Source organism: Xiphophorus maculatus, chromosome 20, assembly GCF_002775205.1.
Source record: "Xiphophorus maculatus strain JP 163 A chromosome 20, X_maculatus-5.0-male, whole genome shotgun sequence".
Taxonomy (NCBI): Eukaryota; Metazoa; Chordata; class Actinopteri; order Cyprinodontiformes; family Poeciliidae; genus Xiphophorus; species Xiphophorus maculatus.
Window position 1 is genome coordinate 12,385,795 of NC_036462.1, and position 16,541 is coordinate 12,402,335.

Consider the following 16,541-nt stretch of genomic DNA (forward strand, 5'->3'; position numbering starts at 1 on the left):
CTGTTTCTGTTTAAGTGATTTCTATTCTGTGGAATCGGTCATGGTTGTGTCTTGTGAAATTGGTATAAAATAATTGGTTAATCACCATTAAGTCATGATGTAATAAAGCTATACACTAGCTTTTTTTCTGTTTTTAAATAATTTTAAAACTGCTCTTTATGTTTACTTGGGTTATTATTGTTTGATATAAAAATGTATTTTGATTAGTCAAAGTATTTTTTATTGAAACCTGTAAAGAGTCTTCATTTATTCCTGGCACTATAAGTTGTAAGATGGTTGCAGGTTGAGCTGTACCTCTTGGTGCTCGTGAACACACTGACCAAACCAATGTCTGTTTAACTCACAAATGATTTAATTTGGCTCTTGTGTTTTTTTTTTTGTTGTTGTTTTTTTCACACAGAATTATTCACATAAAGACAAATCAAGACTCCTTCACCGATGCTTTTACACCCTTTCTTCCCTCTTTATCATCATCCCTATCATCACTATTGATTTGATGTTACATTCCTGGAGCTTGATTACTTAAGTGGGATTTTGCATTTCATACCCTCAAGTAGGGCTGCAACAATGACAGATAACCTTGTGTGGGTTGTCAAAGGCTCCCTTGATTAGGGTGTTTGATCGTTCCCTCCTGTCATGAGTTATATGTGTTATAAAGCTGCTGGTTCTCACTGCATCCTTTCCTCCTTTTTCAACCTGTCCTTTCCTTCCTCCGAATCCTGTGTGATTAAGGGAGTTTTCTTCTCAGCCTTTGGCTCAACAGAACTCAACTTTTTCTCGTTTTGCTGTTCTCCTTTGCCCCTCAGCCTCAGAGATTTCTGTTCACTCTCATGAGACCCAGTTCCTCCAGGGTTAATCGCTTCACCCGGCACAGCCTGGCACTGCTGTCTCCTCCCAGCCGTTGCGTATTCTTTAGAGAAATGACTCATTATAGTTGTAATTTGGATTCAACAGACCTGTGAAAAAGTAAAAACCTAACAGTGAAAGCATCATGATTGATTGCTGGGTAGTATGTCCAGTGCTGTTAGGAGATTAGATGTTTGGGAAATGGCATCAGTGGCTGGTTGAGTCAATTAGCAGAACCGGATGCACTAGAGCGAAGAATTATCAGAATGTTGGCTTATTTAGTTTCATATCTGAACACGTGTTCTCATTATATCAAAGCAACAAAGGGTTATTTGTTTAGCTTGAGCATGCCACTGACAGTCGCTCCTCCACTGGGCCTTTGCCTTCACTACAATTTAATTTGCATGTCTTATTTTCATCCAGTCCTTCTTTTCAATCTGCTCACTTCAGCGTCTTTTTTATCGTTACCATAATTATTACTTACTTACTAATTATTACTAATAATTAAGTAATTAATAAGTAATTATTATCAATAATTACTTACTTACTTGCTACTTCAGTGAACCATTTTCTCACAAGTGGTGCCTTGCACAGGGCCTGTCTGAGTTCTCCATCACCTTGTCTCTTTCACATCGGTTATCTCTCCTGGGAAAACCCTGACTCTTTAGTTAACTCCTATTTCCATGGTAACTGAGGCAGACACGGAGAGGTCTGTGCAGCCGTGGCTCCGGGCAACTCAGCTGTCACAAACTGTGCAACATGACTTCTTATTTAGTTCAGTAAAAGGTCAGACAGAACCACGATTATTTTTTTCCTGAAAAATCCCAGTTTCCTAAATTACAATCAGAAACGCCTGAGAAACTCTCCATCAACTTTAAAGCTTTATATAAACCTAAACTTCATGGCTGCTATGAGTCATTTTACAGTGTGCGAAAAAAAGCCAAATAAACACATCTTACTACCTTGTCACATTTTGACTGAGGTTAGGTCAGTTTTAACAGATTTAATGTAACAGAAGATAAAGAGATTCTTGTTTTAATAACACTCAACTTCCAAATAATCCTGATTTATTGATAATGAGCAAGAAGAAACATTAGAAGAGGAAAACATAGTTGAAATGGGGCCACTTTAAGCAAGTAGTGAATAAATCTATCAGCAGGGCTCCATCTTATCAGCGACTGTGATTGAAGTCCTCCTGCCTGGTGTTGGCCTGCCGAAGGCATGTCAGCGTGCGTCGTGGGTTGATCCCCTGCTGCCAATCTCCCAAATGCTTGTTCAGCACCCTGCTGCTCTCCCCCCGTTTTTAAAGCGCCCCGTAACATCTTCCAAAGTCTGTCCACCTGCTCTTAGTGATTGAACAGCCCTCAACTATAAATCCCACCGAACCATTCAGGATTATCCAATAAGGATTAGACTGTGACAGACTAGAAAGGGGTTGCTGCAAATTTCAAATTGATATAACTATAAAAAGTGTGAGCTTTTTTTTTTTTTTTAGTATTAAAACCTTGGCAAGGATGTTATTCACTAAGGCACTGAAACAAAATGTAAAACTATGAACCACAGAGTAAGAGAGTATATTAGATAAGAAACTCAGATGCTGAAACACACACACACACTTCCTGCCACCTTTACTTGGTAATTCAAACCCACAAATCTAAGCAGTGCAAAGACAACAGTGGTTAAGCTGCGATGAACAGCTGGTTACACCCTAAGGAGCCGTCAATCAATGCAAACAACAATCCCCAAAAATAAACGGCCTTCCAAAAGCCGGTAAACCTTCAGTGGCACGTTTGCCACTACAAGTGTTTAAGTGCATTTGTTATTTCAAAAGTGGCTAATCTCTTCAAGTAGCCAAACGCTGCCTGAAATATAATTCTTGATTAAGAAGGCATCAAAAATTAAGATCTTGTACCTCCTCCTTTTATAGCAAACTAAACGAGACGTTACCACAAACCAGTCATGGTTGTTGGCACTGCATGTTGTGATATGATAACCACAGATGTTACCTCTTCACTCAGGTTAAACAAGGTGATTTCAGGATTATCTAACACTGGTGTACAGAGCCCTCAGCATGTGAAAATACATGAGCAAAAAGTAAATATTTCTTGTTTAAGGACACAAAATTAATATTTTAAAGTGAGCATCACAAATCCAGCTAGACCATCCCAATAGTTGCCTTTATAAAAAATAGCATACAATAAAACAACCCTGCAAAATGAAATTACTTAATAAAGCAAACTCGTGGCACAATTACAAACTCCTGCTCATATGTAACATGCTTTTTCTCGTAATACTTTCTCACATATAGACAATACAAATTTTGGGAATCCTCACTGACCTAAGCAGGAAACATTTAAACTGGTTTAATGACAAAATAAAGGTAATGTGTCATTTTATAAAGTGTATGCAAATATTGGCTTTCAATCATATACGCCAGCCTAATACCTTAAGCTGTAAGAAACAATACACTCTTACCTTTAAGGGTAAATGTCATAATTCTTTTTTCTGCATTAAGAAACTAAAATTCGCTGAAAGTTTATCAGTTTGCATCTCTCATGCCCTCCTTAGTAGTTCTCCATTTAATGATGCCAGGGAAAGCTGTGATCAGTTCCAGTTCATGTAAAAGACACAGTTGTTAAGTTTAAAGTTCTCTAATACATTAATTCGACCCATCCAAAGCACTGCTTTCTGATTATTATCTCCCAGATGCAGAGTTTGTCCACTGATAAAAAAATAAAGTGCACAGATTAAGTGGAAACAAAAATATTACAAACAAATATAATTGTTAGTACAAATAATTAAACTGAAATTGTAGTAATTTTGTAATTTTGGCGACCTGTCCAGGGTGTACCCTGCCTCTCGCCCGGAAAGTTAGCTGGAGATATGCACCAGCACCCCTCCTGAACCCTTTAAGGGACAAGAGTTTTCAGAAAATGGATGGATGGATGGATGTAGTAATTTAGGTTTATCTGTGGATGTACAGTGTTATTGGAGCCACAAACTATTATTATTTTTTGCACACAGTGACCTAATAAAATCCTGCTGTATTGCATTGCTACTTCTTAAATTATTTAGTTTCTCTTTCCCATGCATCCATCCAACTACATATGTTAGGACTACAATTAAAGCCTCCTGATGGCTTATCATGTGGGTGATAATTATAATACCTGCTAATTATACCAACTATCTTCCTCTGCTTTCGTCCTACTAAAACCAATGTCATTTAGCTCTAACTCAGTGCATGTACGTGCAGCGCGGCCTAGTTTCTGCACAGCTGATAGGAATGCAGAGAAGGCCACCTTGCCTGAAGAGAAGCTACGCTACACGGACATTGTTTAGGGCTATTTGTTTGTTCCAAGAATAACATGTCTCTTTTGTGGGAACTGATCATTGTGTGCAGTGGATCAGTCTTTTCCTGTTTGCAGTAAATTGCAGTAAAATTGTTTGAACCGGTTTATTATGTTGCCAAAAGCACATTAGGCGAGCTTCTTGACTACAAAAACTGCCAGGAATAAAAAAAACAAAACATTTGAAATGTGAAGGGCCATAATTGGGCCAATTTTTTTTCTTTGATGTCTTTTTAAAATGTAAATGAGTCTGAAAATAAGCAAAAGGAACACCAAGATATCTTAAAAATGCTATTTTAACTTGAAAGCATCCAGCTGAAAATGGCAACTTTTTAATATACTGAAAGATACAATGGGAAAAGGTTTCAAACTGTGGAAGCTCCAGCTTCAGAGTTTCGCTTCTTAAAGTAAATAAACCCAGACATCAGATTCCTGCTGAAGATGAAGAGCTGCTGCAGCTCCTTTCATGCAGGTGGAAGGCTCTGACCCTCGAGAACAAAATGTTGGACTCTGAAGCTGAAGCAGCAAAAGCACAATTTTTAACCACCTGGTTAGAACCAAAGAGAGAGAAAGAGTAAAATAACCCTGAAGGACATCAGCTCCACATCAGTTCATGGTCACAGTGGGAGAAAAATTCTTCTTCTTATTTTTATATTTTTATATATTATATTAGATAAATTGCTGCAATGTATGTATCATCAAGAAGGAAAACATGTTTTTGATGATTAATTATCACTGCCCCAGGGTTGAATACTGGAGGAAATTTTAAAACTTTTAAGAAATAAATTAAAAATCTCAGATTTACCAACACCGTAAGATGGATGATTAAAAAAGCAGGATTATTCTAAAAGTTTTCATCATCATCATTATTATTATTAGTTTATTTTCAACCACTCTGGCGTGAACATGCCATTCATAAGTCAGGAAATGGCTGCAGGGAAGGATACACTTTTTACATATTTCTTTTCGTTTCGCTTTTTTCCAGTGCCAAGATAGTTGGCACTTAAATGTTTCAGATAATCAAACAAATGTCAAATTTCAGAAACAGATAACCTTAGTAAATTGAAAGAGCAGTTTTCAGATAGAAAGAAAAAAAGCTCTCCAAACCAAAATTTTTTCAAAATTGCTTGCTTTTTTTTTAACACAAATATTCAGATAAATTGAAAACAAACTTAAGCACATAGAGTTAGGAATTTAGAATTAAATTAATTAAACGATAGCTAAAAGTGGAAGGATGTAAAATAGCTAAAATTCTGCCACCTTTTGAACAACACAGTCTCTTAGCAACATGTGCGCACAATGTCTGGTGGCCTTCCTCCTAAATTATTTGGTCCATTACCATCTCCTTGCGGTAACAGCTACATATTTCAAGTCTTGGAGAAATCAATATTTTCACTGGGAAAGCCAAAGTTATCGCAGTTTAGCATCTAAAATTGTAAAACACAGTAAGAGTTATTGAAGGTGGCCAAAATAATCCATTTATTAGCACTTCTACAACTCTTATGCCCAGTGGTGCTGATTGTTTCCTAAGATATTACCAATCAACAGTATTTTTGTGTTATAACTTAGAATGTGAGGAGAAATACGGTACAGTATATTTGTTTTTATTGCTGATAGCAACTAGCCACCAGTACAATTAGCAATTCATATATCAACTTCCAAATTGAATGCAGCGTTAATGCATTTACTGCCTCCCATTGTGGTTGCTGGCGATGCATTACAGGCAGCTCAAAAACAGGATGGCCGAGATGAATTAGTGGAATTAATTTCACAGGAAAACCATGTGAAGACTTAGAAATAATAGGCTGTTATTATGATATTATGTACTTAATTTATAGAGCATAGCACAGGAAAAATAGACTATTCCACCTATTATAACAAAAGTGAAATAAAGTTATTTCATTAGGAAATCCAAAGTAGAAGATAAGGTCTTCTTTTGGGATACACTGTTCCTAAAGACTCTCAATCCTCTCTTGTTTCAGAATTTGTATCTTTAATACTCTGTTATCAGGGATCAGTGAGTGTAAGCTTTCAAAAGAATCCATTTCAGCCAGGGTTCTTAGCCAAATACAAAAGATAAGATCCCTGCTATTATCTTCACTGAACACTCAAATCTTTTACTGTAGTGTAGAAAAGAGATTCAGCTTCAGTTAATCTAGAAAAAAAAAAATCTTTCAAGCATTGAAAGTTTGAGACCACTCTCCAGTTATCTGCCAAACCTTACATTTACAGATGTGATTGACTGGTGAACATCCATTTATTGAAGGGTGTTTCATTTCTTTTTGGTTTTCTTCACAATATCTTCTGTCTTCCTCTGCTGCTCAGAATCAATTCAAAAATGTTCCTTTTTTTAATCCTGTTTTCTCTTGGCATTCATACTTAATTGAATTTTATACATTTACTGATTAAAAAAGAAGACATTATAAATGTATTACTTGCAAGTTATCATGACTGTTGTTTGATCTCAGAGCCCACAGGACAGTTTGTTAATAACCTCTTATCAGTAATCAGCACTCTGAGAAGTTATGACCTGATTAATGCGAGGGTCCATCTCCCGCACACAGCTGAACGCACAAACAGATGTCGCTGTAGAAACGCAGTAAGATAACAGGAAGGAAAGGGAGGGCTTCTTTTCCTGCGTCATTATTTGTTGATGTATCTTTTATCTTTTGGGAAGCATCTCATCCAGATCCATCTCCTCCCCTGATAAGAGGATACAGGACCTGCCCAGGGAGGCGTTCACAACATTTCTGCAGTGTTGTGCTTCTGGATTGTAGGGTGGAAGATAGTCGCCATGGTGAACTGTGGTTGATTGCATTTTGATGATTTCTTTTTTATTTATTCTTGTTTGTTTGTTGGTGAAGTTGTTTCATCCCTCTTCATGTTGGATCAGATAGGAATCACATTCCTGCTGCCTGCTGCAAACTCTGTTTTTATCTTTTAGTACGTCAGAATCTATCAATGCAACAAAGTTATATGGAAAGTTTAGCTTTTTGCATTCATGCTACAGAACTTGTATAAAGTCTGGAATTTAATTCCATCATGTTCCACGTCTGGAATATAAAGAGAACTGAAAATAAGAGCATGGAAAGCATGTTCTATTTTCAGAGTTTATTCCCTGTTTTATTGTCTAAGTATTGTGCCCTTCCTTTCATTCTTCCTTTGTTGTATCATTTTGTTTTTTTGCCATTCCCTCCTTCATAGTTTCTTCATTTGTGCCCTTCCTGTCCTTCCTTATTTTTTCCTTCGTTTTGTCCTTTCTTCCCTCCTGATTTCCATGCCCTTCCTCTCTTCTTCACTTGTTCATGTCTCACTCTTCTTTATCCCTTTACTTTTATTCATCTTTGTGTCTTTTCCTCCTTTTTTGTCCTCATATTCTGCAGTCCTACCTTGATTTCCTTGTTTGCGTCCTTCCACTCCTCTTCCTTCCACCTCTCTTACCTTGTGTCTTTATTTCTTTCCTTTTTTGTAGGTCTCCACACAAAAAAGGACAATATTAGCCAACTGTATTTGACTTCAGCTGTGTGGTTCTGCTACTGTAAACTGTTTCCATTCACACATTTATAGGACACCGATGAAGGCGCTGCACAGAGTTTTCCCTATGGACGGGGTTAGTTACTTTGTGTTGCTGTTCTGCTTGCAGTTCAGTAAAACTTCTAATTGTAATTGTAGAGATTTGGTTTGTGCAGCCAAACTGGTGCAGAAACTAATTAAAAATTTTGTTTGTTGTTGTTTACATGTCGATGTTTCAGTGGCCGATCAGTTAGGGATCGTGTTGGAGGAGTTTTATGCATGTGTATAACATCCACCTCTTAGAGGTCATCTGTCTAGATATCATCAACAAATTTTAATGTCATTGTGAAGTTCAGTCATCTCTGTCGCATCTAATCTGATTATAGGTGAAGGAAAACATTGATCAACGTGTTGTAATTCAATGTTCTGCTGTGTAACCTTGAATTCTGGGTTTTATGATTGCAATTTTGATGTTGTTTTCAGCTAAACATTGCTGTAGACTAAACATCCACTTCTCATTATTATATTTTTTCTTAAATACCAATAAATAATACAATAATTGCTCATCCTCATTTCAGTAAAATACCAAATGTTTGACATCATCTTAATAAACCAAGTTAGAGCTAAAAACATCTTCAGTAATATAGCACATCTCTTAAAGTGGATTATATATTGCTCCTTTGTTTAATAAGCTCATTAGAAGGGTTTTTACAGAAATGATTTTTGTTTGTCAGGAGGGTAAAAGGATGCATTGGCAGACAAGTTAAAAATAAATGTAATCATATGTTTGCCTCACTGCTAAAGAAAAGAGGCCCAACAACCAAGAATAGTCATGAATATTAAGAGAACAATAAGAAAGCATATTTGTAAAACCCAGTATCCTGAGGCTGTTTATGCTCATCACTGCGGTGGTCTCCTCCTCACATCGTCTCCCCTCTGCTACCCGGCTCTCCCCTCACCACCAGCACCAAAAGATGCTTATCACAACTCGGGCACATTTCATTTTAGCTGCTGTATCAATGGTCATACTTTCCCTGACAATGCAATTCAGCAGCATTCCATTTATTTTAGTGTTGGCACCAAGAAACCAATCATGTTCACTGCAAAGACACTGTTCTTTCCTATTGCAGAAAAAATATTCCCCCGCCAGTCTAAATCACTGGGTTGAAGTATACCACTCACTTCTCTGGCCATAGGTATATAAAATCCAGGCCCTAGGAATTTTAGACTTCTTCTGCTAACATTTGTGAAAGCGTCACTCTCAGGAGCTCAGTGAATCTCAGCATAGTACTGTAATAGGACTCCATTTTTGAAAAGGTCCAGTTAGAAAATGCAATTAAACAATCCATAGTAAAGTGTTGGTGAGATTATAACAAAGTGGAAGCATGTTGGAAAGACAGCAACTGAACAACAACGTAAAATAACAGGTAAAATAAGTGAGGCCTGTTCAAAGTGTGTAGAACAGTACATTTCATCTAAGTAATTGCAACTTTCCATAGCTACAGGTGTCCAAATCTAGTGTTGCCTTCAGATTAGCTCAGGAAAATGCCTACTTTACCAAGTACAATGCAAATAATCACGTGCAGTCGTGTAAAGCATTCTGCCACTAGACTTACGGACGATGAGGACATATTCTCTGTCTGGTGACCCAGTGGAGGAGTCTGGGTTTTGCAGCTGTCTGGGTACATTTTGTAAAGTGAAAAGTTCAGTGCAGAGCAGATCACATCAACAGTCAGGTTTCACTCCAGCTTAAGTGAAAGAAACACTTACTGTTTCCGCATACCAATGTATGTATGACATGGGCCATCTCTTCCAACATCAGTGTCTGACCTCACAAATGATCTTTAGATAAGACGGTCAAAAATGGTCATAAACACACTCCCAATACTTAGTAGACCAGAAGCTAACCCTATGAAGAAAATGAGAAATTCCTATGAGTGAAGGCATACAAGCAAAAACATTTACTAATAATATGTTGTAAAATGTACATGCTGAAGGCATAGACATAAAATACCGAATACTGACATTTTAAAACACCAACTTATTCAAAATGAGAAGAAACAAAAGTGCTTATACAGTAGACCACTGTGATAATCACAAGGGTGGTCATGCTGTGACAAATCTGCACATAAACATACATTTCCATTTCTGTGCAATTTGTGATAACTTTCATCTAAGTAAGTGTTTATATCCACAAAAAGTGTGACTTTACAGCTGAATTAAAATTTTAAAAAATCATTGAAGTTTTTGCCCAGTTTTTTTTTTTCCATCAAACTTTTGTTCTCTTTTTGTTATTTGTAATATCACAGAAGTTTCTTACAACATTTTTTTTTCAATCTGTCATTACAGGGTATTGTTTGCAGAATTGTGGGAAAAATACACTCTGCTGTGGGGAATAAGGTTGTTACATAACAAAACATGGAAAAAATCTGAAGTTCTGTAAATACTTTTGTAACATACATGTCACTGCAGTGTGGGAGAAAACAGGTCTGCAGCATGCAGAAGGGAAAACTTGCAAATTCCACACCAGCTGAGATTTAAGCCTTCTTCTTCTTGCAACATTGGCCTCTCAATGTTCAAAACATTAAGCAATGAAGTATCTGGTATTAGTCAGAAAGTTGGCTCTGGATTAATTTGTGTACTGGTAATGTTAAACTGGAAGATTTACTTCTTTGCAAGTCTCCGCCTTAATCCAGTCTCTGATCAGCTAAACAGTGTATGAACAGGAAATGCTTTAAGAGAGGAACAAAGAAACTTTTGATGTGCTCCTTAAATCCTTAAGTGACAGTTTTGGACTCCATACACAGACTGTAACTCATGAACGCAGTAAATAATACATTCGTATAGACACAGTTTCCTTTTGCCTCAGTAAATTGCCAAAACAAACAACTTTTAATGGGAGATGCTACCTCGCAGAGAGCTCAGCATCCATCAGAAGTTAAGGATTTTGCTCAAGGGCATGTCAATATGTGGATAGCAGGAGAATGCATTGAACTGCTAATCCATGATATTTGCCAATAAAAAAGTAACAAGGGTTTATGCTAAAGTAAATGTGTGATCAGCTTGTTAACAATGTAGAAAAAGAGAAAGTTTATTATTTATTATGGTTTTTCCAGCTGTGCTGGTAAATAAGAATCATTAATATATTTCTAACAGTATGTTTCTTTTGCATTTTTGCCTCAGGGTTTTTTCAGCATCTAACAGCTGTCTTTGTGTTTCATCTCAACTTTTTATCTTGTTGCGTTCACAAGTCAGTATTTTCATAAATAAAACTACGTGTGGCCAATGTTCATTTCTTTGCGTGGCAACATGTGATGTTATCTACACAACGTTTTATACAAGCATTAACAAATTAACTCTCATCTAGTCTCTCATTAGCAGCGGTCAGTAGGTGAGAGCATGGGTAGATGTTTGATCAGTCTCCCATTCAACACAAGTGCAAATATTTAATAACCATACATGCACACACTCAAAATAAGTAATTTCAACAACCAAGATAACCTCACATTCATGTCACCCATTTTGTCATGTATGTTGAAGAGACTTCACATGCATGTTAGGCTAGCCTAATATAAATGTATATGTAGTCTTATTCTCTCTGAGGGGAGGTAATCAGGGCCTTTAAGGAAAACAAACTTGATGGCAATAGATCTCTGGGGATGTGGCGATGTCAGCTGCAGAGGCAATGTTGGCAGCTCCCCTGAGATTTGTACACTTATAAAAACAACACTGCAGAGATGATGTGTGACACTTACCCGATGCTGCCAGACTGATCGCTCACTCCAGAACCTTGAGCCCATTTCTGTAATATTTCGCTGTCTACTCCTTGACAATCAAGAGAGTGCATGTAGCCACCAATAGCCGCTGCAGCAGCTCATTTTGTTTGGTTCATAGCAAAAATATGCTACGAAATGAAAAAAAAAAATCGCAGTGAGAGAGCTTTGACAGTAAAGTGTGAAAAAAGCCTAATCAAGGTCTAGCAGACACAATATTCAACCAGTCCTCTGAAAGCCTCTAGTTGATAATAGCTGCTCATTTTATCCTTCAGCTTTACTGCATAAGAATCAAGTCCTCAGTCATATTTAACAGTGCATAGTTTTTGTCCATACTGTTATTTATTTAAACCTATTAAGGAGACTTAAAATGGGCTCTTTCAAAGTTATTCTTAATGAAAGGTCCTTGGAGAGGAGATGAAAGAGAGGAAAGGGAAGATTGTTTCTATTGTGAGCTTAAATAACACATTTTCAAACTTATGGAACTTTTTTTTTCATTGTTACTGATAATAGAAAGCCTAATTCATGTTTTTTTTATTTCCCCTTTATTTGTCTCTTTGAAAATCAATTGAAATCTGCCAAAAGACTACATGCATTTCATACCGTATCATAGCACAAAAGAGCAATGATATACAAGGAAAACAATTTTACACCATAAAACACAAAAGCCAAATTTCGCAGTCAATATAGCAATGTATTAACCGTAAGTGGCTTAAAGCATGTGCAGTGTTCCTGGGTTATTGTCTGTATTCTGAAAGAATTTCTGAAACGACAAGTGTAATGAAAGAGCTGAGCTCTCTTGCAGCCGAATATTGAAGAGAAGAGGAACCAAAGACTCATTAAAAATCAGGGAATCTATGAAAGTGTTATAAAATAAACTTCAACTAATTTTATGGAGTACTGTGTATTGACGGTATGAAAAAGGCTCCCTGTGAGAATTTTTCAAGTGGAAAGAACCCAGTGAATTTGTTACATTTACAATAACAAGAAGGAAAAGTGAGTTCTAGTTTTTCTGTATAAATCATCTGGTCTCATCAGGGTGTTTAATTTTCATCTAGTCATCCATTTCCAACACGCTGATGCCTGTCGCCAGCAGACAACGAGCAAGAGGACAGGTCGCCAATACAATGGTTTTGTTTAATTTACAAAAACAAGAAAAGGAGAAAATATCTAAGTTAAAACATACAAGTAAGAAATATTACTCGTATTGCGAAAATAAAGACCTATTGATTTTATTCTTGTAATAATAAATTAGGCATTAGCAAAAATAAACACCTGTATGCAGCGTTGGTTTTTAAGGAAGCTGGTTTATTGCACAGAATTTTTTACCAACATGATCTTGTTAATCAGGGTTTCTGCACTGGTTATCAGCTAGAAAGCCAAGTAAAATTTTAAATTAATGCTATCCTTGGGGGATATGCACACCAGGAAAGTCCTTCGATCCGCTTGTTTCGGAGTTAAACGACAAATACTTAAAAGTAGGTCTTGGTTCCTTCATTAGGGGTCAAAAAATGTATATTTATATTATGATTATTTTACTAAGACCTTAATTTGCTATTATTGTGGGGATTTTTGCCAGAGCAAATGTCAGAGCTCAACTTCATTTGCTGTTGGTTTCTGTGCCTTTTGCTCCTTTAATCTCTGCAAAAAGTGTTCTACATAAATACAGAGAAGGAAGTTGGAAATTTTACTGTCATCTGTTGGTTTCACTGATTAACCTTCCTCCAGCAACTATAAACTTTAAACAATCAGTACTGTTTTCTCTACCCAGGGTTTCTCCTCTGTAAGTCATTTCAGATTGAATCAGTGGTTTTCTGCAGGAAACACAAATCAGTCCTGTCTTCATATGTTAATCTGACTTGAAAATATATTCAGTTCAACTCAAAAGGCAAGCAAAACGATAATGTGCTTATGGTGACTAAAAATAACACCATCTTGAGTTTATTGTTTTTGTTGTTTCCTGTGTTACTTTGCTCGTATCTTTTTATATGACTTGGTTCAAACTGTTTTTAGTTGTGTTTTTATTTGAGTGTGTGTGAAATGGAAACAGATGAGACTCTTTATCTGTCATGTGTGCAGATTGACACGCTGCGTATTTTTTTGAATTAGGATCCAGTTTGACGATTTTATCTGTTGGATTGGGAGTCAGACAGGCACTCTGATCCTTTGCATCATTGCACTACCTCAGCAGTCCTCCCCTTTACCTCACCCTTTCATTTATACTTCTGAGCTTAGATTGGAAACATCTTGACAGGGGGCATAATTTAGGCGATGCAGAGAAATCACGTTGCTGCGCTATGAATAATAGATTATACAGATTTATTGATGATGCTACAGGTAATAATAGGTTAAGTGGAGGCCTGTCAGAAGCTTTGAGTATTTATTTCTGTTTCCTTGTCTCTTTTTTTCCATCAGTTCGCTACCTACTGAGGAACAATGTGAGTCCAGATCTCTGTAACGAAGACGGTCTCACTGCTCTGCATCAGGTAAGATCAGCTGTGTCCATTTGTTCCACCATTTTTTTTCTCTTTTGAAACTGATTTTGGAGTCTCGATGAGTATGAAGAAACCACAATAAAACAAAGCATAGGCACAGATCTATATTTGTAGTTACTTAAAATGCTTTGGGGTGCTCCTCTTTAGCCCAAAAGAGCCCTAAATTCACAGTGTTTAAACTACAGTGGAATGGTTAAGATTAAAGTATCCAGTCATATGTTGGTACAATCTAAATCTATCTGAAAACTGACCGAGATTGAAGTATTCTATAATTAATTCTGTAAATTATTATTATATCATAAAATAGTAACAAAAAACACTGAAATTGCGGTTCTAATGGAAAACAAATTTAGTGAAGTTTAGAAAATTTCTATAAACCTGAACCTTGTGATGTTTTTCCTTTTTGTATCTCAGTAGTAAAAGAACCTTGAATTGTTCATGTTAAGGTCAAGTATGAACTTTTATTAAATCATTTTTTGCCACAGTGAAAAGATATAAAGATGCATATTTTAAACTCTGTGTAGGAACAAACCACATTACCACCTTACTTGTCGTCTCAAGACGTTTTGTTGCTTTGAACATATAAATGCAACACAAGTTTTCGGCGCAACAATTTTTAAGGCATTGCCATTCAAGTAAAATGGATGGTTTCATGTAGAAAGAAGTGTTCAGAGTTTCTGTTCCTGAAAAGTCATTTTTAATTCTGAGGAAATTAGTTCATTATTGGGAAAATTAGTTCATTTCAATGTAGGAAACTAATCAAGGACATCAGGCCTATTCTTTAGACTAATTAAAATCATTACTGGTTTTACAATCAAAGCTTACGAATTAATGCTTCAGTTAGGAAACAAACATTTATGTTTCCATCTGAAAACTGAAAAATGGCACCTGTCTGGGAAAAGCTATTACCCAGCACCCGAGTCGATTCCTCAAAATGCAGCAGCTGGAAAAAACACTTTATTTCCTGTGAAGCTGCTGGATGTGCATGAAGATGCTTCTATTATAGGGGGAACCGTTCTGTTTGTTCCACTTAGGCTAAAATGTCAAATACCGGCGAGGCTTGAAGCATAGATCTAAATGCTAGATGGATTTAGCTTTATTTTTAATAGAGTATCTGACTTTCACAGGAATGGTTCTTTATCTTAAAGATCTCTGAAGGAGAAATGTTGATTGCTTTCTATCCCTTCTCCATCCCTCTCTTCTCATTTGGTTCCATCCTTTTCTCTCTGCCTGAGCTAGCGCAGTCATATCTCTTTTCCCCTCTGGCTGTGCAAAGCCTAATATTCACACTCCAGCCGGGAGGCAGTGAAATGAACAGCGGAAGAGAAAATTGAAGTCCATCAGTCACCACTGGTGAGGCTGCTGTTTTAAACACGGCCAAGAGATCGGAATGACCTTTCAGCTTCCAATGTTCCTGATTATACGCTGTTTGGATGGGCTTGACTCCACGCTGGGTTCAAGATTTGACCCTTTTAGAGCGTAAATTTCACAGTAACTGCCACACATATATTGTCCAGAGAGCACCAAATGCAAAGGACACTTGGATTCATTTCCTAAAGTTTCAGTACATATCCATAAAGAAAACATTTCACAATCTGCTAGTCTAAACAGTTTTGGGTCCCCAGAACATGAGGAATAATGTGATCACAAAAGGTAACATAAATGAAGAAAGGTGCAGGATCTGTTTCTTTAGATGGTTTGTCATATCTATCCAGGCCTGCTCTCACCTCTTTGATATGAGGCATTAATAAAAAAAAATGGCTTCCAGGGTCACAGCATGTACCACAACACACAAACAATGTGCAATACAAGCAATCAGAAATAAAAACTCCTCAGCATTTTTTCCGCTGTGACCAAAGCCACATGAATGCCTCTCTAGTCAAAATAATGTGATGGATTATTTGTGTCATGGCTATTTTAAAGGCCACCAGCAAAGCAGGATTAATGCTGCTGGAAATCATCCACGACGCACATTCAAGACTAAGCCCCACAATTAGTATTCATGTCCTGGTTTATTGTTCCTTTTTTCCCACAACTCCATTTTTAAAAAGGGTTTATTGTGTGATTTGAGTTTAAAAAGGCAAAAACGGTTTGACATTTCAGTGCTGCACAAAATTACCATGAGAAATAACAAAATGCAGTTTTCAAATGTTGATTTAATTTATAACAGAAGAAAAGAATTCAAATCAACCTGGCTCTTTGTGAAAGAGTAATAGACCATTAAACTTAATAGGCCAAAGATATTTGTTCTACGTTTTTATGTTTTGGCCCACATGGTCTTTGCAGAATTATTTTAACTAATTACAGGTTTCATCCTTGCTGGAGTGTTTTGTGCATGAACTCTCTGTTTAGGGTCATGCCAAAGCTTCTCATGTCCAGACTTGAATAAATTGCTGATTTGCTTTTGTCTTTCAAAATATAACTGTCTGTGGGCTTATGACAAAGATATGGAACAAGTTCATTTAATGAACAAGTGAAACAGTTTGGTTATTCTAAACAGATAAGAAAACTGTCCAAATAAGTTGAGTTTAATGCAGTTCCGTTCAGTGCTGGATTCAGCACTGAAC

The 16,541-nt window shown here is 36.7% G+C and overlaps 1 protein-coding gene across 3 annotated transcripts in view; it reads left to right on the forward strand.

Moving 5' to 3' along the window:
- The window catches only part of ppp1r16b (protein phosphatase 1 regulatory subunit 16B), an 88,374-nt gene that overhangs the window by 46,369 nt on the left and 25,464 nt on the right, over positions 1 to 16,541 (forward strand). For all 3 annotated transcript variants that reach the window (XM_023353384.1, XM_005805264.2, XM_023353386.1), the window contains exon 3: positions 13,895 to 13,965. In XM_023353384.1, coding sequence (XP_023209152.1) covers positions 13,895 to 13,965 — 71 coding nt within the window. The remainder of the gene's footprint in view (positions 1 to 13,894; positions 13,966 to 16,541) is intronic.